Raw genomic sequence first — 23,835 nt, forward strand, 5'->3', positions numbered from 1 at the left:
CTCTCCCTCTTTAAACTGCCCACACCCAGAAAACTGTGATCACAGAGAAGAGGGCCGTGGTGACATGCGGGTGAACCCTGCTGTGCCATAGCCTGGCTTGCTGAAAGGTTGGGGATTGGTTTAAAGCGGCACAAGATCCCCCAAAGGCTCAAAGGATGACCTGAGGGACCCAGTGGCCCGTGTGGAAGTCGCCAGGCCTTCCCGTCCAGAGGGCAGACAGGCTGTGGCAGCCTAGTGGGCAGTGAAGGATCAGCCCTGCGAGGGTCTCCTCTCTGGGGGATCACAGAGGTAATGCGGTGACTAGTGACGGGCCGGCACCCACTCCGGCACTGCCCAGCTTAGTAGCTGTCCCGTGGGTGGGCTGGGGGTGTTCTAGCCTGTGGATGTCCCAGGCATGCCAGGGTGCACTTGCCCCTTCCTAGGATGGAGTCCACATAATCATTATTCTCTGGTTTGTGCTAAGAGTGATTTTAAAATAAGAGAAGTGTGAAATGCCTGGTTGACCCCCTAGGCTCCCTGCAGGAGGTCCCCCTTACTGGCTGTGAGCTGTGGGCAGAGAAGGTGGATACCCATGGCCTCCCCAGCACACCCCTCAGACAGGCACCCAGCGGGCACTGGGTCTCTGTTTTGGTGAAGGAACGGAACTGCGTTTTTGGGTCGTTTTTTCCAAGTCCTCATCTCTTAGAAAAGGTGCTGATAAAATGTGACTGTGTGTGCCTGGGGGGGTGCAGGGGGGTCGGTGAGCTGTTGCCCCCAACCCAGGCACCTGGGAGTGGTGTGTAGCCCCCTGTCTCTGTGGTCTGACTTCTTGGGAGTGAAGGGGAAGTGGAGAGTGGCGATGCCTCCCGGGCGCCTGTCTGCGCGTTTCCTCAGGAGGAGCATCGGGGGCCACCGCAGGGCCCGGGGCTGCAGGGGCTGGTGGCCTGTAGGTGCCTGTGGCGCTCGGCCTAGGGCTGGCTCCCACCATCTAGCTGGGAGTCTGGGCCAGTGGCCCTGGCTGGCCACTGGGAGTGGGCAGCAGCCCCGGGAGGGACCTAGTGTCCACCCTCTCTTCTCCACCCACGTGTTGGGTTACTTGGGCCCCTGTCAGCAGCCACGCAGAGCTGGGGTCAGCCGTAGCTTGCTGATGACTGTGGACCCCCTGGGTGGCTGGAGCACTTACTTATTTTGAAATGTTTTCTTTTGAAATAGACATAGGTTCCTATCAGTTGTGGAAATGCACCTAGAGGTCCCCCGTGGCACCCTGCCTTTGTCATGGCTGCAGGATGACTAGGTGACGCCCACGCAGTCCCGAGCTCACCCAGGTTTCTCCAGCTCTGCAGCCCCGTGGTGTGTGAGTGTGTGTGTGAGGTGTGTGTTCTGCGTGGTATGTTTTTTTTTTCTTTTTGGTATTTATTCTTAAGGTTTTTTTAGATGGACACAACATCTTTATTTTACATTTATGTGGTGCTGAGGATCGAACCCAGTGCCTCGTGTATGGTAGGTGAGCACTCTGCCACTGAGCCACAACCCCAGTCCCCCCGTGGTGTGGTTTTAAGACGCTGCAGGTCTGCCTGTCCACCACAGCCCTCTCCGCACACAGCTGCTTCTTCACTGCCAGGTGCTCCTCAAGCAAAGCATTGGTTTTTTTTTTCTTTTTAAAATTTGTTCTAATTAGTTATACCTGACAGTAGAATGTATTTTAACATATTGTACATATACGGAGTGTAACAATGTAACTTCTCACTCTCTGGTGGTACTTGGTGTAGAGTCACATTGGTCATGTAGTCATTCATGCTCTAGGTTAGTAATGTCCGAGTCACTCTACTGTCTCTCCTATTCCCACCCCCTCTCCCTTCCCTTCATTCCCCTTTGTCCAATCCAAAGTACTTCTATTCTTCCTTAAACACCCCTTCCCCACCCCCTTATTATGAATTAGCATCTGCGTATCAGAAAACATTCTCCTTTGTTTTTTTGAGATTGGCTTATTTTATTTAGCATGATATTCTCCAGTTCCCTCAATTTACCAGAAAATGCCATAACTTCATTCTTCTTTAAGGCTGAGTAATATTCCATTGTATGTATATACTATATTTTCTTTACCCATTCATCTGTTGAAGGGCACTTGGTTGGTTCCACAATTTAGCTATTGTGAATTGAGTTGCTATAAACATTGATGTGACTGCATCACTGTAGTATGAAACATTAATTTTCCAAACCAAAATCTTTTTCTTTTTCTGATTTTAGAGAGAAAGAAATGGTATGCAAAAGAATTGGCCAGGCACAGTGGTACACACTCGCAATCCCAGCTACTTGGGAGGCTGAAGCAGGGGGAGCACAAATTAAAGGCCAGCCTCAGAAACTTAGTGAGACTTTGTCACAAAATAAAGTAAAAAGGAGTATAGCTCAGTGGTAGAGCACCCCTGGGTTCAATCCCCAGACGACAAAAAAAAAAAGGGGGGGGGGATAAAAAAGAAGTTGATCTAAGAAGGAAAGCAGATGGCTGGGAGCTGTGGCACCCACTTGTAATCCCAGCAACCCAGGAGGCTGAGGCATGAGGATCTCAAGTTCAAGGCCAGCCTGGGCAAATTAGCAAAACCCTGTCTTAAAATAAAATAAAAGGACTGGGGTATAGCTCAGTGGAAGAGCACTTCCTGGTGTCTGTGAGGCCCTGGGTCGATCCCCAGTACCACTAAGTAAATAGATAGATCCATAAATTCATAAGCACATAAATGACAAGAGTGTTGGGAGGTACTGACCTCTGCCTTAGTGACTGATTTCACCTTGTCCTTGAGACTTTCACTTAAACAAAGCAGCACAGCTGTCCCCCACTGCTCGAAGCTGCCCTGACACCATCCCCAGCGGTTTGTGAGCACTCTTTACCTGGTTTCCTAGGTGGTGGCTGCCCTGCGCTCTGCTTGTCCTGCTGTTCTCAGGACATTGTCCTCCTGTTCTCTGGACGTTCTCCAGAGGTGGTGCCAGTCACCTGTCTCCCCGGTGTCCTGCTAATAATGCAGCTGTAGGTGAGCTTCTCCCTGGAAGTGAGGCAGGTGGCCTGCAGGCCCTAGGCCTCCCACGGGCTCTTGAGACTACCCAGGCCCAGGCCAGCGTCTCCTCCTTGCTCTTTGGAGATGCAGCCTTTCCCCCGCCGCCGGCCCTCTTGGTGCAGTGGCCTCCAGGACTTGGGTTTGGCTTCCTACTGAGGAAAGCCGCCACAGCTTCCGTCTTCCATGTGTAGCTCCTGAGCACAGGCAGGATGGTCGTGCCTCCTGCCAGGGATTCTGGGCCTCCCGCATGGCACTGGGCAGGCGCTCTGTGGGGGACCTGCATTAGACTCTGTGGTCTCCCTGAGTCCTCCTGGCAGCCGTCTGGGGCAGCTCCATCTTCTCAGACAAGAAGTAAGGCTCAGGCTGAGTGCTTCCCTGGGTCACCAGCTGGTGTGTGGCAGAGCCAGACTCAAAGCCTAAGTCGAGTGCTTCACCTCTAGGCTGCCATTGACCCAGGACTGCCTGTGTCTTCTTGCAGGTGAGCCCAGGAGAGAATGGGGGACCCCAGGGACTTCTGCCCTCACCTGGACTCCATAGGGGAGGTGACCAAAGAGGACTTGCTGCTCAAATCTAAGGTAAAGGGGCAGACCTTATGACCAGGGCCCACGCCCAGGGCTGCTGTGCCTGGTGCACCGTGTCTGAAACAGGCAGCACTGGCTGCCCTGGGCGCTTAGCCTCTGTGCAGATGGGGAGGCTGGCATCTGTAGGGAGTCCCCTTCCAGGGCTGGATCCTAAGGCCATTAATTACAGTCTAGATGGGCCATTAGCTGTTGGGGCTGAGCAAGTGCTGCTGACTCTGCCAGGGACCAGTTTTATTTCGATCCTGCCATGTGGGAGGAGCCCAGGGCCTGGGAGAGCCACACCCAGCCCTCCCTTCTCACTACCTGGGCTCAAGTGGAAGGCACGCCTCTTCTCTGAATGGGAGGATGCATTGTAATTGTCTTTTTATTGGTGAATTAATATATTTTGAAAAATCACGCTGTCACATGGCCAAGAATGAAACAGCAGGAGAAGGTAAATGTCAGAAGCCCCCTCCCTCCGACCCCCTAGGTAACCACCTGCCTTGGTGTTTATTGTACCTTTTCAGTTTTTCGTGCAAATACAAGCAGATGCTCTTCCTCTCCTTTCTGCCCTTTCTTGTATAAGAGAGGGCAGACTGCTCCCTGTTTTGTGTGTAAAGTGCTTCAGTCACAGAACAGCCTGCCCCGGAGCTCGTCAACCTCAGGTTGTAGAGAGGCCCTGTCCTTCTCTGTCTGGAAGCTTGGCCACGCTTCATTGTGGACACAGTGACTGACCCTCTGAGTGCCACTGTGCGTGGCAGAGCTGTGCAGGGTGGATTTCTGGGCACGTGCTGGGCTTTTTCCAGCCCTACCTCACCTCACCAGTGGCCTTTGTCTTGAGCAGGGTCGTGGGCCCTGGTGAGGAAAGTTCTCCAGCATCTGGAGCTGCTTTCAAAGTGAGTCTGCCACCCTCATGGCGTGGACAAGGGCAGAGTGAGGCTCCAGTGCACATTTCCGCGCCCTCTGATACCCGGTTTCTTCCCAAATCGCACCAAGGAAGGAGCAGGCCAACCAAGAAGGGGTTTCCCAGGAGGCAGGTGTCAGGGCAGAAGGCGAAGGGGGTGGGGCCTGGGACCGTCTGGGCTGGGCCTTCCAGAAGTGTGCTAGTGTCCTGGAGCCCCGAGCGGAAGACTGGGCTCGTCTTCGGCACCTCTCTGACCATCCCAAAAGTTATGGAGTAAACCCAGCACTGTTTTAAAATACTCAGGGGCGAGGCTCTGAGCAGGCACTGTGCAGGAGGTGCTGCCAAGAAGTGCTCAGGAGAAGACCTCAGCTGCCAGTGGCTGGGGGTGGAGAGGAGAGCAGCATGACACGGATTTCAGATGAGCACAGACAGATGGGCCCCTGGGAGTGGACAGAGTCAAGCACACCGTTCGCTGCGGGGAGGCCGAGCAGTTCCGGTTCTTGGGGCTCATCCAGTGGACGTGTATCTAAGGACACAGCAGCATTTATCGGACACTTTCATGGAGGAGGACACTGGCGGCCACCTGATGTTCATCAGCAAGAGAATGGGCAAGGAGGGCCTGATGTGTCCAGAGTCAAAACTGCAAAGAATGAGGTGTGGTCTCCACGTACAGACCACAGCAGGGGACAGGGTCATCTCCTGAGAGAGATGTTTTGTGTGATCTTAACTTTCACTAAAAATCACCCCCAAGGGCTGTGCTTACCTGTTTGTATAAGAAGAATGAACAGAGGATGGACTTCTAAAGGTGACAGCATGTGCGTATCATCTGCTATACTTCAGATCTTATGCAGCACATGTGTACGAAAGCGATTGTCACAGCAAGCAGACAAATGACCGAGATGAAAAAACAGACCTGGAGTGTAGGAGTGAATTGTGAAATCAGAACCTCAGGAGAGGTCACAGATTCGCAAAGGTGGGCCGCTGCTCTGGGTCTTCTGGGCAGACTGATCACGGGTTGCCACTGCAGCATCTTCAGTGAGAGGGAGCAGGCCTTGCAGGTCTAGCTTGTTTTCTTCACCTGAACCACTGAGGGTCCTGAATGCAGCCTCCTGTGGAGGCCTGGAGCCTACCTGGCCTTGTCAGGGGACCAGGCTTTCTTGGTAGTAGCTAGGATGACCTACCTCCTGCTCTGGGGCTCAAGCTCCTTGGCTTCACTGTCTAACCTTGCTCTTGCAGGAGCATGAGCCTCTCAGCCCCTATTTTTCGTCCATGAAGAGGGAGCTTGGTGGCATCTGCAGCACAGGCTCGTGGCGATGGTAGGGCAAACCTGGCTCCGCTCCCAGTGTGGCTCTCACTCCCTCTTCTCTCACCTCCACTCCCACAGGGAAGCTGCCAGTCCTGTGGTGTTGCTGGACCCAACCTGTGGGCCTGTCTCCAGGTAAGGGGTCCTTACGGCACTTGGGGCGTGGGTTCAGTCTAGATTTTGAGCTGACAGTGCTTGTCCCTGCTGGGCACTGTCAGAAGCTTGGGCTCCAGGGTCAGCAAGTCCCTGGGCAGGCTGCTCTAGGAGCCCTTAAGAGTGACAAGAGAAAAGAGCAGGTTGGGAAGATGCGGGGCTGAAGGTCCCACCTCCACCCCGGCAGAACTCTCCTGAAGAGTGCGCAGAGGTAGGTGCCTGGGCCGAGCCTGCACAGCCTACCCTTCCCCAGCTGGCAAGTAGGGACTTCTCACCCACAGCTGTGCCCAGAATGGGCTTAGGGTGGACTTGACAAGACAGCTGCCCATGACAGGCTTGGCATGGGCACAGCCCAGACAGCATGCAGGAAAGTCTGGCGGAATTGTATTGTAATCATCGCTTGCCACACAAAGTGGGTCCACCAAACAGAGCAGTTTGTGACGGGGTGGCCAGAACCCTGACAGAGCAGGCTCCTGCTCAGGAGGTGTGAGCCTTCTGGGAAAATAAAAAGTCTGGAATAATCAGTAAGAAATAAGACAAAGCCAAAGATAGATTTGAAAAGTGAATGCTGAGCACGGTGGTGCATGCCTGTAATCCCACTGTTAGGCTGAGGCAGGAGGGTGGTGTGTTCCAAGCCAGCCTCATCAACAGTGAGGCGCTAAGCAACTCAGTGAGACCCTGTCTCTAAATACAAAACAGGGCTGGGGATGTGGCTCAGTGATGGAGTGCCCCTGGTTCCAAAAAACAAAAACAGAGCGCCTGGTGGGAGAGTTTGGAACTGAACAACTGAAAAAGGCCCCTTCTTTATTGAAGGAAAGTCCCTCAAAGGCCTGGATGAGGTTTCAGCCAGAGGAGTCTTGTTTCTGTGCTTGTTTCTCCCTGTAGCAGGGGTCTTGCCTAAACAGGTAGATGGTGTTTGGAAGCCACACCCGTCTCTGGGAGGCCCTTTGGCTCTATCTCCCATCTCCCATATCCAGAGCTGAGCTTGAACTTGAGCAGTGAGCTGGGAGAGGGTGCCCATGAACTGTTGTTCTCAAACCAGTGGATTGTACCTGGGAGTTCCCAAGACCAGCCTTCCCTGCCAAATGGCCCGAATGTCGCTCAGGTCACACATGGCTCATGGCTGGGCCCCAGCAGCAGTTCCTCTGGGTGGTGGGATTGCAAGTGATTTTCATTTTTTTTCTTCATAGCTTTGTAGCATTTTGCAAACTTTCTCTAAGTATATATTATATTTTATAATCATAGATTTTCTAATCATAGTAAAAAAATTACCTACAACTTCTTAAATTCCATGAGTAGAAGCAAAGAGGACAGTGAGCTCTAGGGGTGAGGACACAGGCTTTGCCGACACTCAGGGTTCCAGGGCCGCTCTGGCCTCTTCTGTTGAGGCCTTTCACTTAGTATGACTAGGACTGCAGGACACCATCTGGACACCCAGGGGACAGCAAGAAGGCTGAGACATGGTCCTGCCTTAAGGGAGTCCAAGGTCCTCCAGACAGGCAGATGAGGGAACCTTATGCGGGAAATGGGGCCTTTTGGCCATGACTTTTTGTGCATGTGGTGCTGGGTGTTGAACCAGAGCCTTGTGCATGCGAGGCAAGTGCTCTACCAACTGAGCTCTATCCCCAGCCCTTGGCCATGACTTTATGGTCTCAGCTGAAAGGTCCTTTCCTGGAACATTTCTCTAGCCTGTACATTGCTGACCCCAGATGCCAGTGACACCAGGCCCTCCCAGGGAGGGGCAGGTACCTTGGCCACTGATTGCCAGCTCCGCAGTGGAGATGTCTAAGCTGGGCCTGGGAAATGGGCAGATCTTGGAGAGGCAAGTGCAGGGCTGAAGGCAGCTCCTCAAGGACACGAGGCCCCGCCTTGGGACATGGGATCATCATCAGCCCCCAGCCACCTCCTTGCCATATTTTGGGTTTTGCTACTGGGGATTAAGCCCAGGGGTGCTCCACCACTGAGCTACACCCCCAGCCCTGTTTATTTTTGAGACAGGGTCTCACTAAATTGCCCAGGTCAATCTTGAACTAGTGATGCTCCTGCCTCAGCCTCCCAAGTAGTTAAGATTACAGGTCTGTGCCACCGTGCCTGGCAGGAAGTGGGGTTCTGGTGGAAGGACAGGGTCTGGGCCCCAAGTAGCCCAGCTCCAGTTATGACCCTGCCTGAGCTTCTGCCCTTCACTAAGAGCATCCCCGCCCAGGTGAGCTGCAGCTGGACAGACTGGGCTCCTTCAGGCAGCAGCACCGCAGTTGCTCATGGGGCCTGTTGGGTAGAGGTGGGCCACCCTGCCTCTTAGGGTGCAGTGAGGGGCTTACTGCCTTGACCCCCTCCTCCTGGCTGGTCCCAGTCCACACTTGCCTCCTTCCTCCCAGGTTGCCTGCCCCTATGTTGGCTGCGGAGAGTCCTTTGCTGACCACAGCACCATTCACGCGCAGGTAGGTGTGGTGGCCAGAACGCAGGCTGCGCAGTCAGGCAGCCTGGGTGGAGCCAAGCCAGCCACCTGCCACTCTGCCTGCTCCTGGCCTCCGTGGCTGAGGCTCTGAAGTGGGGACCGTCATAGGGACCCACAAAGAAGCAGGAGAGAGGGAGTACGGGTGAAAGCGCTGGCACACGCCTGACTGGAGGCCGCAAAACCAGAGGGGCCTCTACTTTTTAAATTTTTTTTTTAGTTATAGATGGACACAATACCTTTATTTGTTTGTTTATTTATTTATTTATTTTTACATGGTGCTGAGGATTGAACCCGGGGTCTCACACCTGTGATGCGAGTGCTGCACCACTGAGCCCCAGCCCCAGCCCCAGGGGCCTCTTCTGAGGCCAGAGAGTGAGGCAGCCCTGACTCGGCTTGACACCTGTTAGGCCAGGTCTCCTGGGCCTTATTTTGGATCTCCTTCCAGGCTAAGAAGCACAACCTGACAGTGAACCTGACCACATTCCGGGTCTGGTGCTATGCCTGTGAGCGGGAGGTGTTTCTGGAGCAGCGGCTGGCGGCCCACCCACCTGGCTCCCCGCCCAAGTTCTCAGAGCAGGTGAGACACTGCTGGGGATGGGGGCCCTGTGGCCTGAGCATCCAGGGAGCGTGCTTCGTGGGTTCCAGTCGTTGAGTGCTCCTGGCCAGTGAGCTCTCAGGTGTCCGAGGAACTTGTGTCGACAAATGCTCTTTGAGCGCACTTGTGTGCCCAGGCCGCATGGAGCTTTGAGAATGCAGAGTGACCCTCAGGCGCTTAAAGGCCCTGGGGCAGCTGTGTGTGAGTGCAGGGTGTAGGGTGGGTCCAGGGACCCTCCCAGGCCTTATGGGGGTCACCCATGGCCCCTGGTGTCCCATATCTAAGCATGTCCTGAGGGATCACAAGTAGTCGCTGTAGCATGCTCATCCGTGGGAAACTAGGAGGCTGCCTGGATGATGAGGCAGCCAGAGAATAGTCCCTCCAAGCAGCAAGGCACTGTGCGGCCTCCAGAGTGGCCGGTCGAGCCGCTGTCAGAACAGCCAGTGAGCTGCAGTTGAGGCCCAGGGGAGCCAGGCCACGCCTCCCTGCATCTCCTCCTCGTGTAGACGGTTACATGATAGTGCTTGATGAGCATTTATTGAATACACTTTTTTTTTTTTAAAGAAAGAGTGGGAGAGAGAGAGAGAGAGAGAGAGAGAGAATTTTTTAATATTTATTTTTTAGTTCTCGGCAGACACAACATCTTTGTTTGTATGTGGTGCTGAGGATCGAACCCGGGCCGCACGCATGCCAGGCGAGCGCACTACCGCTTGAGCCACATCCCCAGCCCCTTGAATACACTTTTGAACACAGGAGGTGTTTATGGATCTAAAATAAAGGCTGTAAAACCACATACATACACAGCCAGGCAAAATGGTCCATACCTGGGATCCCAGCTACTTGGGAGGCTGAGGCAGGAGGATGGCAAGTTCAAGGCCAGCCTCAGCAACTTAATTAGACCCTGTCTCAAAATAAAAAGAGCCAGGGGTGCAGCTCAGTGATAGAGCACCCCCATGCTCAATCCCCAGTACCGCAAAACAAAGACAAAAACAAAAACTTCCAATATATGCAGCATCTAGCTTGCAGTGAGTGTTTTGAAGTGAGAAGTTTGAAGTCTGTGTATTATAGTTAATAAGATCCTCTCCTAGAAATGGAATCTCATAGGTTTTCTTTATGTTCTTGTTTTTTTTCCCAGATATATTAGAAATAAAATTATTCATTATTGCAAATAAAAAATACAAGTCAGTGACCCTGTGCTCACATTAGCTGCTGATGCCATCTCTTCCTAGGCTGTTCCTGCTCTGATGGACCAACATGGTCCGTGCTCTGTGCGTGGGGCCGGGGCTGTGGGCTGGTCCTGCCCTCTGGAGGCAGGTAGCCCCCTCCCCAGCCCTTCTCCCTCCCCAGCCCCCTTTTCCTTCTCTCTGGGTCTTGAACACAGGACTCTCCGCCACCCTCTCATCCTCTGAAAGCCGTTCCCATTGCTGTGGCTGACGAAGGAGAGTCTGAGTCAGAGGACGATGACCTGAAACCTCGAGGTAATGGCCCCAGAACAAGGGGAGGTGTGGGGCAGGCTGAGCCCTCGGCTGGGGGCTGGGAGCTCTAGGGTCAGGAGGAGGGACAGCCATACGGGGTGGTAAGTGGCTTCCTTTAGAGGGCCAGTGGGCCCAGCTGAGGTCCTAGAGGCCTGGCGTCCTCCCTCAGCTGTGTGGCCTTGGGCAGGTAGCCCCTCTGCAGTTGGCCTCCTGGTCAGTGTGGGCAGGGCAGCATGGCTTAGGACCCTGTTTACCTCCCGAGTTCAGGACCTTGGAGCCCCAGGAGCAGGAGCACACTGGCTCACTGAAGGCTTTCTGGGGAGCGCACCTTCCACCATCCTGGGGGGCTCTGGGTGGCGGCTCCACCAGGGGAGACCTGGGAGGCCGTTCTGGGCTGGGCACTAACCCACCCCTGGTGTCTGTCCCCAGGCCTCACAGGCATGAAGAACCTCGGGAACTCCTGCTACATGAACGCAGCCCTGCAGGCCTTGTCCAACTGGTAGGTGGTCCTCGTCCCCGTGATGTCCCAGCCATCTGGCAAAGCTGCCACGCTGCACGCGTGTGCCCCAGGACCCAGCGGTCCTTCCTGCGTGCGCACCCTGCAGAGCTGAGGGGTACACATGTGAGCAAGGGTGCTCATCAGGGTTTTCTGTCAGAGACCAGCTGCAGGCCCACCTGGGGCTGGGTCTCGGCTGAGAGGAGAGCACTGGCTTGGTGTGCGCCAGGGCCAGGGTTCCACCCTGGTGCTCTATGGAAAAAAAAAAGCCTCCTGGCACAGGGTATAAATTAGCGCAGTGTAGCCCAGTCTTACAGGAAATGCAGGAAGACAGCGTTCTTGAAGTAGGAGGGGTGCAGACCTGCAAGTGGGAAAGGGGGTTACCAGGCTTTGTGGTAACAGGTGCGGGCCTGTCTGGGGGAAATATTTCCTTTTAAGGATAGGCTTTCCATTCCATTAGGCTGGGGATATCCCTGTGCCTGACACAGTGTTTCCCACTGAGAAGGGATTGGGTGGGTGTCTATAGGCAAAGGAGGAAAGAGCGAACAGGTAAGTGTGTGTAGAAAAATCTGGAAAGAAAAACCCCCAAATATTCAGAGTAGCTGTCCTTGGGTGGCCAGATGGTCAATTTCTATAGTTTGCTTACTGCATTTTCTAATATTTTAAATAATAAGTGTATCCTTTTATGCATAAGGTTACTTTTGAAAGCATGAACCAAAGGACGGTGGGAGGCACCTTCAGGCCTGGGAGGTTCTGCAGGTGGGCAAGCTGGAGGGCTGGCCCACATATTCCATGCAGCTCTTGCTCCTGGCCTCAGGCTCTCCAGCAGAAGCTGCCTCTGACCCAGGAGACAGGGCTACGTCTGTTTCCCAGGGCAACAAGCGCCACGCCTCGTGGCTTCACCACCAGCCATCTGCTGCCCTCCATTTCAGAGGCCAGAAGTCCAGGACCAAGGGGCCTACAGGTCTGGTTTCTTCCAGGTCTCTCCTTGGTAGCAGCTGCAGCTGCTCCAGGTCCTCGAATGGTCTCCCTGTGTGCACACGGGCCTGGCACCTGGCTTTTAAAGTAATCTCAGAGACTTGGGAGGCTGAGGCAGGAGGATCGCAAGGTCAAGGCCAGCCAGGGAAACTTAGCAAGACCCCTGGGTTCAATCTTCAATACTGGGGGAGGGGAAAGGACCCTGTGTCTATTTGCAGTCATGTCTGAGGTTCTAGGAGTTAGGACTTTATATGAATTGGTGGGGGGCTACAGTCTAGCCCTAATGGGGTCCTTCTAATCATCAGCAGGCATTTCTGGGTGTGGGGGCCTCTGTTCCCACACGAGCACTTGGTGCTTCTGCTCTCTGCAGCTCCTCGTAAGTGATCCCTGTTCCCTCTTCCCCTCTGCCCTGGCTCACGCTCCCTTCCCTAGCCCTCCGCTGACCCAGTTCTTCCTGGAGTGTGGCGGCCTGGTGCGCACTGACAAGAAGCCAGCCCTGTGCAAGAGTTACCAGAAGCTGGTCTCTGAGGTCTGGCACAAAAAACGGTGAGAGACTGAGCCCCTGACCTTGGGCAGGTACACAGGGACTGGGTTTCTGTCAGTTGTCTTGATTGGACACATCCTGTGGATTTGGTCCTGAGCCAAGCACTTGCTTTTCAAGACCCCGTGAGATGCTCACAGCAGGTTGCATGCAGCCCTGTTTTACCAGTGGGGACTGAGACTTCTTGCTGTCAGTCACAGGGCTTGGGAAGGACAGAGCTGGGATTGGGGCTGGCGGTGAACCCAGATGGCAGCCACTTCACAGATGACTGTGCCAGCCCCAGGTCTCGGGTGGTGGGTGCTGGCCAGGCACAGGCTTGTGGCTCAGCATGAAATGAATTTAAAGACCAGAAACCTGAGTTGGATCTTTCACCAGGAAAAGTCAAAATTGGGAATGATTTATAATGAGCACTTAGAAATGTGTCAAGTGCAGAAGTGGATTAAGAGCCACCAATACTCCAGTTGTACTCAGGTGTGTGCCCCATGGGCTCTTGTATGTGTATTTTTGCAGAAAACTCAGGAAATCTGACTGTGCTTCTCTCCAGATGGTGCCAGTAGTGGTGCTTCTTTGTTGTACTTTTCTGAAATTCTAGATTTTTCAAGAAGGAATGGGTATTGCTCTTAAAAAAAAAAAATAGATGTTTCACAGTAATAAAGCAGGCTGGGCCCATCCTGGGCGCTTGGGAAATGACACTCTCCAGTTGAGAGCTCCTTGCCCAGTCGAGGCAGCAGCCAGGCCTCTCGGGTTCCTTCCTGACCACCCTGATCATGAGCTGCAGGAGCCCTTGGGTGTCCCTGCACCAGGCCAGGTGTCCCTGCACCAGGCCAGGTGCCCCTGCCCTGAGTCAACATAGATTCACTGGTCACCCGCATCTCAGTGCCAGTAGTGCAAGGCTGGCAACTTGGACTGATGGGTTTGGTCTCCCCACAGACCAAGCTATGTGGTCCCTACCAGCCTGTCCCATGGGATCAAGTTGGTCAACCCGATGTTCCGAGGCTATGCTCAGCAGGTAAGCCACTGAGCTGCCAGGGCACACCCAGTGCCTTGCTGTCAGCCAGAGGGGACCCAGCACAGTGCTGCAGGAGGTCTGAGTGGGTGGGCCCCCGACCAGGCACGTATTACGTAAGCCCTTCCTGCGGGGATGTGGGGCCCCCAGCCCCATTCTGGTGTTTAACCCCACACTACAGGTGGGGAAGCTGAGGCTCAGGGGCCTTGTCACTAGTCCTGGTGCATAGCCAATGCACGGTGGAGGGACTCTGAGCCCAGGTAGCTTGGCTGCAGTGTAGTTGTCCCCAGCCCTGCAGTCACAGTGGCACAAACCACAGTGCAGTGTCACTTTTATTAAAGTAAAGATTTTAATTATATATTTTTTTAATATAGAGAACTCTTTTGAAACTAGCTATCTTTATCTGTTTTATAAAATCATGAAGCCGGGCTGGGGAAGGCTCTGGGTTCAATCCCCAGCACCACAAAAAAAAAAAGAAGAAGAAAGAAAGAAATCACGCGGCCTAGTGCTGGGGAGGGATTATAGCTCATGAGTAGAGTGTGTGCACAAGGACACACACACACACACACCCACCCCACAAGAACAAGACAAAGCAGAGCACAGCCTTGGGTGGACCTCAGCCCCAAGCTGAGCCAATGAATACCAAGGTCCAGGTCCCCAGGGGGTTCCCAGACAGGCCTGTCTGTGTCACCTCTTGTGCCACCTGAGCGTGGGGCCCTGGGGTCCACAGCAGGCATTGGGGTTGCACCCGCTGTCCACCTCTCAGCCAGCCTGCCAGCCCCTTCTAGGCCTGCTGCTGCTCTTTCTCTGCTTACCCCTGGGTGGGCGCGTGCCTGGGGAGCACCGCACTGCCTGACAGCCCCCTTTCTGGGGAGGGATGCATCCACTGCTGTCACCTTGTGTCACAGATCACACAGGTGTGGTGGCAGGGGTGGGATTCAAGCCCAGCTGAGTGCTGGCCCTCAGCCCTGGGTGAGGACACTGTTAGGGGAAGCTTGATGCTGCGTAACCTCCACCTGGCCTCCGGAGAACCTCCCTCTCTGGTCTTGGACATGTGCAGGGACACTCCTGAGTCTGAAGTGCAGTGCAGCTGTGGGCCTCTCTCCATGGCCGAGGGACACTGTCATGCCTCTGCATGAGAATTTGTCAACATTTGTCTAACACAATGTTGTGTTAGAAGGAAGGACCAGAAGGAGACGCAGATGGTGATTAAGGGCTTGTTTTTTCTAAGGACCTTTCAATGAGCCTGACTTGGGGCCCCTGCATGCCCCATGATGCGCACAGACTGGTGGTGGACCCCCAATCCTGCCAGGGGAAAGCATACCCCGGCCTCCATTCCCCGTCAGTAGGGCCAAGAGAACAGGCTGTGTTCTCCAGGCTTGGGGCCGGGGCGTGGCTGGCAGCGTGGCTGGCTTGGTTGGCTCTGCTGTATGACCCTCCCTGCCTTGTGGGGCCAGCACTGGTCAGGGACTTTCAGAGTTGGACTCGGGACCCAGGGCCTCCTCCAGTGCCCTCAGCTCTCCAGGTGGGCCGGGCCCGCCCCTAGTGCCCTTCAGAGCATCCTTGGGAGTGCAGCTCCCTGCTGGCCCAGTGGGCTGCCTTCCAGAGTCCACCTCCCCGGCTCCCACTGCCTGGCGGCCGGGGCACCACTTCTGGGGAGAAGCCACCTGAGCACTGAGCCCATGTCATGCCCGGGTCTGCAAGGCCAAAGGACCCTGACCCCAGGGCCTGCCTTCCAGTGCTGCACTGGCAAGGGAAGGTGCAGGCCTGTGGCCAGATGGTACATCAGGGAGGACCAAAGGAAGGGTGATTGCGTGGCTGGCTGGCCTGCTGGGTGGCGCTGCACCTCCAGGACTCTGCCAAGTCCTCCCCTTCTGTCTCCTGTCCTACACGCCCCTGCTCCCCACCTGCCCACACTGGCCTCTCCTTTAGGGAACAGGTGACTTCAGTGGCGGACACTGTGCTGCAGATGTGGCATGTACGTAGCTGCACACCTGGCTCTGCCTGGCACTGAGTTGTGAGGCCAGGGAGGGTCCCCAGCCTCTGCCCTTCAGTGTCCTTCTCAGGAGAATGGGGATTAGGGCAGACCTGCCCTGGAGGCCACCATGAGGGGCTGAGCAGCCTGTCTGCCCAGGGCCCCCACCAGGACCTCTCAGCAGCGGCTGGCATCCTATGGGCAGGGTAATAGGCACATGCAGTGCCCTCCCACGTGGACGGCCCGTTGACGTGGCCCTGGTTACAGGACACCCAAGAGTTCCTGCGCTGCCTGATGGACCAGCTGCACGAGGAGCTCAAGGAGCCGGCTGTGGCGGCCACGGCGGGGCTCACAGAGGCCCGGGACTCAGACTCAAGTGACACAGATGAGAAACGAGAGGGCGACCGGAGCCCGTCGGAAGACGAGTTCCTGTCCTGCGACTCTAGCAGTGACCGGGGTGAAGGCGACGGGCAGGGGCGCGGCGGGGGTGGCTCGCAGGCCGAGGCGGAGCTGCTGATCCCCGATGAGGCGGGCCGCGCCATCTCCGAGAAGGAGCGCATGAAGGACCGCAAGTTCTCCTGGGGCCAGCAGCGTGCCAATTCGGAGCAGCTGGACGAGGACGCAGACGTGGACACGGCCATGGCTGCCCTTGATGACCAGCCTGCCGAGGCCCAGCCACCGTCACCGCCGTCCATCAGCCCCTGCCGGACCCCAGGTATCAGTGAACTGGGGGCACCCTGGCCACGGGGCCACAGCACCTTTGCCTACAAGCCCGTGTGTGCCAAGCCCAGCATGCAGCAGCCCACCCAGATCCTACTGTGGCTGGACTCAGGTGCGACGCAGCTTCAGCGTCCAGTCACCTGGCCAACAGCCAGAGCCCGTGCTGTCCTTGGTGGGAGACAGAAGGGCAGCTCCATCCCTGTGGCCCGGGGGTGGGGCAGGGTAGGCAGACAGTGGGTTGAGGTTTTCGTCCCATCAGGAGCTGCTGGAAGGTCCTCCTGGCCTGAGGGACCTTGTGTGGCTGCCCCGGCCTGGTATCGTCCCTCCTCTGCCCCCAGAGCCGGACAATGATGCCCACCTACGCAGCTCCTCTCGCCCCTGCAGCCCTGTCCACCACCGCGAGGGCCACGCCAAGCTGTCCGGCAGCCCTCCTCGTGCGAGCCCTGTGAGGATGGGGCCGTCCTACGTGCTCAAGAAAGGTTCGGGGGCAGTAGGGTAGTGAGCTTGGGCAGGGCGTGGGCAGGGTACAGTGGTGGCCGGTTGGCACACTGGCTGCTGGAGGCTGGGCCACGTGCCCCTCACTAGGCACACCCCTGGGATGTGAGCAGGGCAGCCCTGCTTCACAGATGACAAACTGGGTGCCAGAGGTGGGTCACACTCCCCGTCACACGATCCCGCATCCTGGCAAAGGAGGGCCCAGTGTCTGTGCCTTGCCCCATCCTGGCGGCTGGAGGCTGGGCCTAGTCCTGTGCTGTGCCCCCAGCCCAGGCCCTGAGCACGGGCAGCCGGAGGCGGAAGGAGCAGCACTACCGCAGTGTCATCTCCGACATCTTTGATGGCTCCATCCTCAGCCTCGTGCAGTGTCTCACCTGTGACCGGGTGGGTATCCTGAGTGGGGAAGGCTGGGCTGCCTGCAGTTTCCACTTGGTGGGTGGCATGGGGTGGGGTAGCTGGGATGGAGTGGGTGTGGTGGGGCAGGGTGGGGTATGGCGGGGTGTGGTGGGTGGGGTGGGGTGTGGCGTGGTAGGTGTGGCGTGGTGGGGTGTGGTGTGGGTGGGTGTGGTGTGGTGGGTGGGGTGTTGTGGGGTGTGACAGAGTGGGATGGGGTGGGGTGTACTCCCTCCTGGGCCCCCTGCCTTTCTCCTGGGGAGAACCCTGGTTGTGGGCTTTTGGGTCCAGGGCCTGGAGGGGCAGACTTGGTGTATAGGTGCTGCCAGAAGGTGGGTACCAGGCTGACCTTGGACCCCATAGGTGTCTACCACAGTGGAGACTTTCCAGGACCTGTCACTGCCCATTCCTGGCAAGGAGGACCTGGCCAAGCTCCACTCGGCCATCTACCAGAACGCACCCGCTAAACCAGGCGCCTGTGGGGACAGCTACACCACCCAGGGCTGGCTGGCCTTCATCATGGAGTACATCCGGAGGTCCGCCCCTACCTGCCACAGGGCCACCTTCCTGTCTGTCCTGGGTGGGACTCAGATATGCAGCAAAGTAGGAGCCCGCAGCCCCGGGGAGAACCGGGGGGGGGGGGGGGGGCTGGGAGGGTGCAGGAGCTTGCCAGAGAGGGGCAGGCAGGTGGGTTCCCTGGACACCCGGAGGCAGCCTGAGTCAGATGGTTCAATGAAGAAGGGTGGCAGGTGTGACCAAATGGCAACTGAAGGGGAGACAGCAGCCGGGAGCCAGCCTGCCCCAAGGGAAGAGCGACAGGTGGCTTCCCTGCACCCTGCCACACACCAAGTGACTTGCTGTGCAGCAGTGAGGTCCTCTGTGGCCGCCCAGGGGAGGGGCACCAAGACCCTGGCCCCTTCACAGGGAGAGGCGCCATCACTAGCTCGAGGACATGGTGGGGTCGCTCCAGATTTGTGCACCTCCTTGCCAAGCTGGCCCACTGGGCCTGTGGGGCCTCGGGCTTGAGCAGGCCATGCCAAAGCCCCCCGTCCTGTCTGGCCCCACTCTGGTAGCCCTCACCCGCTTTCTGTCTCTGTAGGTTTGTGGTGTCCTGTACTCCAAGCTGGTTTTGGGGGCCTGTGGTCACTCTGGAAGACTGTCTTGCGGCCTTTTTTGCAGCTGATGAGCTGAAGGGTGAGTGGCCTGGCCGGTGGGGGTGGGGGTGGAGGTTGCTGGAGAGGGACACGGTGGACCCCACACACACTGTGGGCCAGGGTGCAGCCCAGCTCATGGGACATGTGCCTGGTTCTGTTCCCAACACCGAGCACGTGAGAGTCCCTGTGGCCACCTCTTGGCTGGGCCTGGCCACGCACCCTAGCCCACCGCTTCGTGGCTCGTGATGTTCATCTGTTTATATTTTTTTACCAGTGTGGAGGCAGTAGTGATATTCTGCTTTAATTTTTCATTTCCTTGATTATTGATGAGTTTAGATCCTTTTTCATTAAATGTATTGACTACTACTTTGAAATTTCCCATTCCTATTCCTCACCTATTTTTCTGTTGGCTGCTTGGGATCTTATTAATCTTTGGTAAAACTCTTTTTCAGTTTTCAATTGTGGAAAAATATAAAAACGCAGAATTTACCACCATAACCTTTTTTTGAGGGGTGGGTACTGGAGATTGAACTCTGGGGCACTCCACCACTGAGCCACATCCCCAGCTCTATTTTATGTTTTATGTAGCGACAGGGTTTCACTGAGCTGCTTAGCACCTTGCTTTTGCTGAGGCTGGCTTTGAACTTGCGATCCTCCTGCCTCAGCCTCCTGCACTGCTAGGATTACAGGCGTGCACCACTGCGCTTGGCTCACCATAACCAATTTTAATGTTATTTTAAACAGGATGTCCACCTCCACAGTATTAAGTGCAGTCACATTACAGAGCAGCCATCCATTTCCATCTGTCTGTGTGTATGTGTGTCGTGCTGGGCTGGAACCCAGGCCTCCTGCTTTGCCATGGGCCCCGCTTGACTCAGAACATTTTCATCTTGCAAAACGGAAACTCTGTGTCCATTGAGCAGCTTGCTGTCCCCCACCCTGCTCCTGCTGGCCAGCATTCTGCCTTCTGATTGGTGAACCTGACTTCTCTAGGCACTTTGTGTAAGTGCAGTTATAGTGCTAGCTTTTCTGTGATTGGTTTGCTGAGCATAGTGTCCCCAGGTTTCCTCCATGGAGCATGCATCAGAATCTCCTTCCTTTTTGTTTTTTTTTTTTTTTTTTTTTGGAAGTGTTGGGGTTGAATCCAGGCCTTGTGTGCCAGGCAAGTGCTCTACCCCTGAGCCACATTCCCAGCCCTTCCTTTTCGGGGCCAAGTGATATTCCTCTCAGTGGCTCTTCCACACTTTATCTATCCATTGGCCCCTCAGTGGACGCTAGGGTTGCTTCTGGGTATAGCTATTGTGAATACTGCTCTGTGAGCAAGGGTGAACAAGTATCTCTTTGAACTCCTCTGCAGTATACCCAGAGGGGGACTGCCAGACCACGTGGCAGTCTTAGTTGCTGCCTTTTGAGGGGCCTCCATTCAGGTTCCTGCAGGGCTGGTGCTGTGCCCAGGGCCCCGCTTTTCTTTGCACCTCGCCAGTGCTGTCCTGGCATTTCCCATTACACTAACCTGTGGGCACGGTGGTGTGCCACTGAGGCTTGGATCTGCCTTCACTGACAGCAGTGAGGTGGGGCGTCCCTTCCTGGGCTCGTCCTCACTGGCGTGTCCTCTGGGGAGAAATGTCTGCTCCGGTCCTGTGTCCACTTCCTAACTAGGCTGCTCTATTGTTGGCTTTAGGGTCCCTCACGTGTTCTAGATGGTGACTGTGCTGCCAGGTGTTTTCCGTCCAGGGTTTGCTTCTCATTTCTGTCTTTGGTTCTTGGGGGTCTTTGATCCTGATGTGGCCCAGTTGTCTGCCGCTGCTCTTGGTGCGGTGCGTGCGCCTGGAGGCGGATCCCGGTACCGGCTGTCAGACTCCAGGTCTGAAGCTTTCCCCGGCCATGTCCTGATAATAAGTCAGTGCAGGAGCCGAAACCTAGCTCTGCGACCCACTCTGAGTCTGTGTGCCCAGGTGTGAGGTGCAGGAGGCCCTGGGAGCATGGAAGATTTGGACACTTTCTGGCTTTAATGTTGCAGTTCCTTCTCATTTTGCCCTTTGGCTTCTAATTTTGGTTTTAGAGATGTCTGTCCCGAGTTTCAGTGTTTCCAGGGAGATTCACTTTTCCCCTGAGCCTCCCTGGGGTGCGGCCTCTCCGCACTCTGGGTTAGGGCTTTCCTCCTCTCCGTTGCCCGCTGCCACCCTACCCTCTGCTCTTGTGTTGCAGGTGACAACATGTACAGCTGCGAGCGGTGTAAGAAGTAAGCCCGGGCCTGGGGCTTCCCCAACTCCCGTTCCCAGTCCTCCCGCCTCTACGCTTCCCTGCCCACCCCAAGGGAGCCCCGTCCTGGCTTCCAGAGTGACTGGGTGGGGGACTGCCTAACGGGGCCCTCTGCTCCCCATGAGACGCTGACTGTCACTCCCTCGTGCCTCCTCCCCAGGCTGCGGAACGGCGTGAAGTACTGTAAAGTCCTCCGGTTGCCCGAGGTGAGCAAGTGGCTGGGGCTTGGCCAGCTCCTCCTCCACACTATGGCGGCACCTGGCTGCTAGCAGTGTCCCACGAGGGCCAGCTCCCTTCTTGCTCAGGAGCTTCTGTGTCCACGCCTGCCCTCTGCCCTCAGATCCTGTGCATCCACCTGAAGCGCTTCCGGCATGAGGTGATGTACTCCTTCAAGATCAGCAGCCACGTCTCCTTCCCCCTGGAGGGCCTCGACCTGCGTCCCTTCCTGGCCAAGGAATGCACGTCCCAGATCACCACCTACGACCTCCTCTCGGTCATCTGCCACCACGGCACGGCAGGCAGTGAGTGGCAGCCCTGCGGCCGGCCCCTCCCCTTGCTGTGCCCGCCTCCTGCAGGCCCTGTGACCTGCTGCTCTCCCTCCAGGTGGACACTACATCGCCTACTGCCAGAATGTGATCAACGGGCAGTGGTACGAGTTTGATGACCAGTACGTCACCGAGGTGCATGAGACGGTGGTGCAGCATGCCGAGGCCTACGTGCTCTTCTACAGGTGGGCGGGACCCATGCCGGGCCTCTGAGCTGGGCCTGTGGTCAGGCGCCCTGGGCCACGGAGGGGACTTGAGTGCCTGCACAGCCCCACCAGGCCCAGGCCTGGCCCAGGCTGCTGCTTACCCTGCCCCTTCCCCCCGCGCCCCAGGAAGAGCAGCGAGGAGGCCGTGCGGGAGCGGCAGCAGGTGGTGTCCCTGGCGGCCATGCGGGAGCCCAGCCTGCTCCGGTTCTACGTGTCCCGAGAATGGCTCAACAAGTTCAACACTTTCGCCGAGCCAGGGCCCATCACCAACCAGACCTTCCTCTGCTCCCATGGAGGTGAGTTGCCCACCCGGGGGACGCCGGCACGGTGGGTGGGCCGAGCCCCAGCCCTACTTCCCTGTGCCTCCCTCCGCAGGCATCCCACCCAACAAGTACCACTACATCGATGACCTGGTGGTCATCCTGCCCCAGAACGTCTGGGAGCACCTCTACAACAGGTGAGGGGCAGGGGAGGGCTGCCGGGGCCCAGCTGGCCTGCAGGGGCAGCGTGCAGCAACCCTGTTCTGTGTTTCTTAGTGCAAAGGACGCCTGGTCTGGGGGTGCAGTCCCTCCCTGCCCTCAGAGGGGACAGGAGACTGGCCCACACAGAGGCAGGTGTGTTCTTCCACCCCACAGAAGCCTGCCTCTGTCTCAGGGGTGTAGGGACTGACAGCAGGGCCAGCTGCCCCAGCCAAGGAGCTCCCAGGGCCACCGCCATCAGGACCAAGAGCAGCAGCTCTCCCACTGCAGCCCAGCCCTGCCCAGGCCCCTCTGCAGCCGGTGGTGGTGTGGTCAGCTGTCCCTGCCCTGCCCCCCATTGGGTCAGCTTGGCCACATCTGTCCGAGGGTCAAAGCCACCTTCCCCCTGCCCAGCTGCCAGTAAGGGGGTCAGAAACTCACAAGGAGATGTGTCCCTTGATCCTGTGGGATCCCTTGGGCCAGGGACACATCTCCTGTGTCCTGCAGCCTCCCTACGATGGTGCCGCAGGGTCCAGTTGGGGCAGCTCCAGGCCCACAGCACCAGCCCAGAGGAAGCAGGGCCAGGCCACCCAGTCTGTGGGCTGCGCTCTGCCGGGCCAGGCCGTTGTCGCCATGCTGCACACAGCTGGCGAGGGGTGTGGCGCCCAGTCGGGTGTGAGGGGAGCCAGGGAGGGCGCGCCCTCTGCCTGTGCTGCCACCGCCCCCTCCTCAGGGCCGCATCTCTCCTTCCGGAGTGTAGGTTCGGGGGTGGCCCTGCCGTGAGCCACCTGTACGTGTGCTCCATCTGTCAGGTGGAGATCGAGGCCCTGGCCAAGCGCAGGCGGATGGAGATCGACACCTTCATCAAGGTGCCACGGGCACGGGTGGCCTGGGGAGCACTGTGGATGTGGCTCACTGTGTTCAGTCCCCAGCACCAAAAAGAGAAAAGCGATACTGTTAGGGGACTGGGCTGTGGCTCAGTGACAGAGCACCTGCTTGGCACACGTGAAGCCTAGATTCCGTCCCCAGCACTGCAAAACACAAGTGCTGTCATGTGACAGAACGGATATGAGCAAAGAGACGCACCTGCTGGGCAGGGAGAGCTGCCTGGACCGGTGCCTCCACGCTGCTGGGCTAGCACTCGGCCTCCAAGCTGCGTCCCAGCCCCAGGGAGCAGTTCTTGAAAAGCGAGGCGCTAAGCAACTCAGTGGGACCTGTCTCTAGATAAAATACAAAATAGGGCTGGGGCGTGGCTCAGCGGCCGATGCCCCTGAGGTCAGTCCTCGGTGCCCCAAAAGGAAAAAAAGCAGGTCTTGAGATTCACCAGTGTAACCAGCAGTCAGTGGCCTGGTGGGGGACGTTCCAGGACGTGCTCATTGAGCTTGTCCAGGAGTCATGGATTCCCACCTCCCGTGTCTGGTGGTGTCACGGACTGGGGTGGAGGTGGGGCAGGGCGTTGGGACACCATCCAGGGAGGGGCAGCTGACCAGCCTTGCCCTCCCCCCTGCAGCTGAACAAGGCCTTCCAGGCTGAGGAGTCTCCGGGCGTCATCTTGTGCATCAGCATGCAGTGGTTCCGGGAGTGGGAGGCCTTCGTCAAGGGGAAGGACAGCGGTGAGTAGAGCCACCTCCACACCTAGCACTGGCCACCTGCAGAGGCTGTGGGAGGCGAGGTGGCTGCCAGTCAGGGAAGGTGCCCAGGGTCTCTGTTGCCCCCTCCAGTGGGGAGCGGAGGACACAGGTGAACTGCCCTCCCCGTCACACTGCCCCCTCCTCTACCGACACCCAGGACTGTGGCCCTTCCTCCTGCAAGGCCAGTCCTGGAAGTCCCTTGGCCCTTGCCAATGCATTGTCTCAGACTCTCAGGAAAGGCTCTGCTGTTGTCTGACCCTTCAGATCTACAGAGGTAGAAACAGACCCTTGACCAGGGGGTTCCCAGGTTCCCACTGTCCCTAGCAAAGAGCAGGAAGGCCAGACCTTGGCCTGGATGTGGATGCCCTTGCCTCCCTCAACCCACCCTTGAACCCCAGACCAGCCATGGGGGCCTGGCAGGGTCAGCAGAATCAGTGGATCCTTGTACTGGGCGTTTGCCCCCTGGGAGAACCAGCACCCATCAGGGCTCAGGAGGGCGGTGTC

The 23,835-nt window shown here is 56.9% G+C and overlaps 1 protein-coding gene across 7 annotated transcripts in view; it reads left to right on the plus strand.

Moving 5' to 3' along the window:
- Usp20 (ubiquitin specific peptidase 20) overlaps positions 1 to 23,835 on the plus strand; it is a 39,822-nt gene that overhangs the window by 13,306 nt on the left and 2,681 nt on the right. For 3 of the 7 annotated variants that reach the window (XM_046451893.2, XM_046451891.2, XM_046451896.2), the window contains exons 2-22: positions 3,505 to 3,601; positions 5,875 to 5,928; positions 8,322 to 8,384; positions 8,847 to 8,978; positions 10,378 to 10,474; positions 10,901 to 10,970; positions 12,378 to 12,491; positions 13,417 to 13,495; positions 15,735 to 16,182; positions 16,526 to 16,666; positions 16,951 to 17,066; positions 17,439 to 17,611; positions 18,175 to 18,269; positions 20,438 to 20,471; positions 20,652 to 20,697; positions 20,832 to 21,012; positions 21,095 to 21,221; positions 21,369 to 21,538; positions 21,618 to 21,699; positions 22,461 to 22,569; positions 23,211 to 23,313. In XM_046451893.2, the coding sequence (XP_046307849.1) occupies positions 3,521 to 3,601; positions 5,875 to 5,928; positions 8,322 to 8,384; positions 8,847 to 8,978; positions 10,378 to 10,474; positions 10,901 to 10,970; positions 12,378 to 12,491; positions 13,417 to 13,495; positions 15,735 to 16,182; positions 16,526 to 16,666; positions 16,951 to 17,066; positions 17,439 to 17,611; positions 18,175 to 18,269; positions 20,438 to 20,471; positions 20,652 to 20,697; positions 20,832 to 21,012; positions 21,095 to 21,221; positions 21,369 to 21,538; positions 21,618 to 21,699; positions 22,461 to 22,569; positions 23,211 to 23,313 (2,515 nt within the window). In that variant the 5' untranslated portion in view covers positions 3,505 to 3,520. The other 4 variants (XM_046451894.2, XM_046451892.2, XM_046451895.2 and 1 more) reach the window with 4 other exon arrangements.

Source organism: Marmota monax, unplaced genomic scaffold, assembly GCF_021218885.2.
Source record: "Marmota monax isolate L192 unplaced genomic scaffold, Marmota_monax_Labrador192_F-V1.1 WCK01_AAM20220418_F8-fsc00020, whole genome shotgun sequence".
NCBI classification, from domain to species: domain Eukaryota; kingdom Metazoa; phylum Chordata; class Mammalia; order Rodentia; family Sciuridae; genus Marmota; species Marmota monax.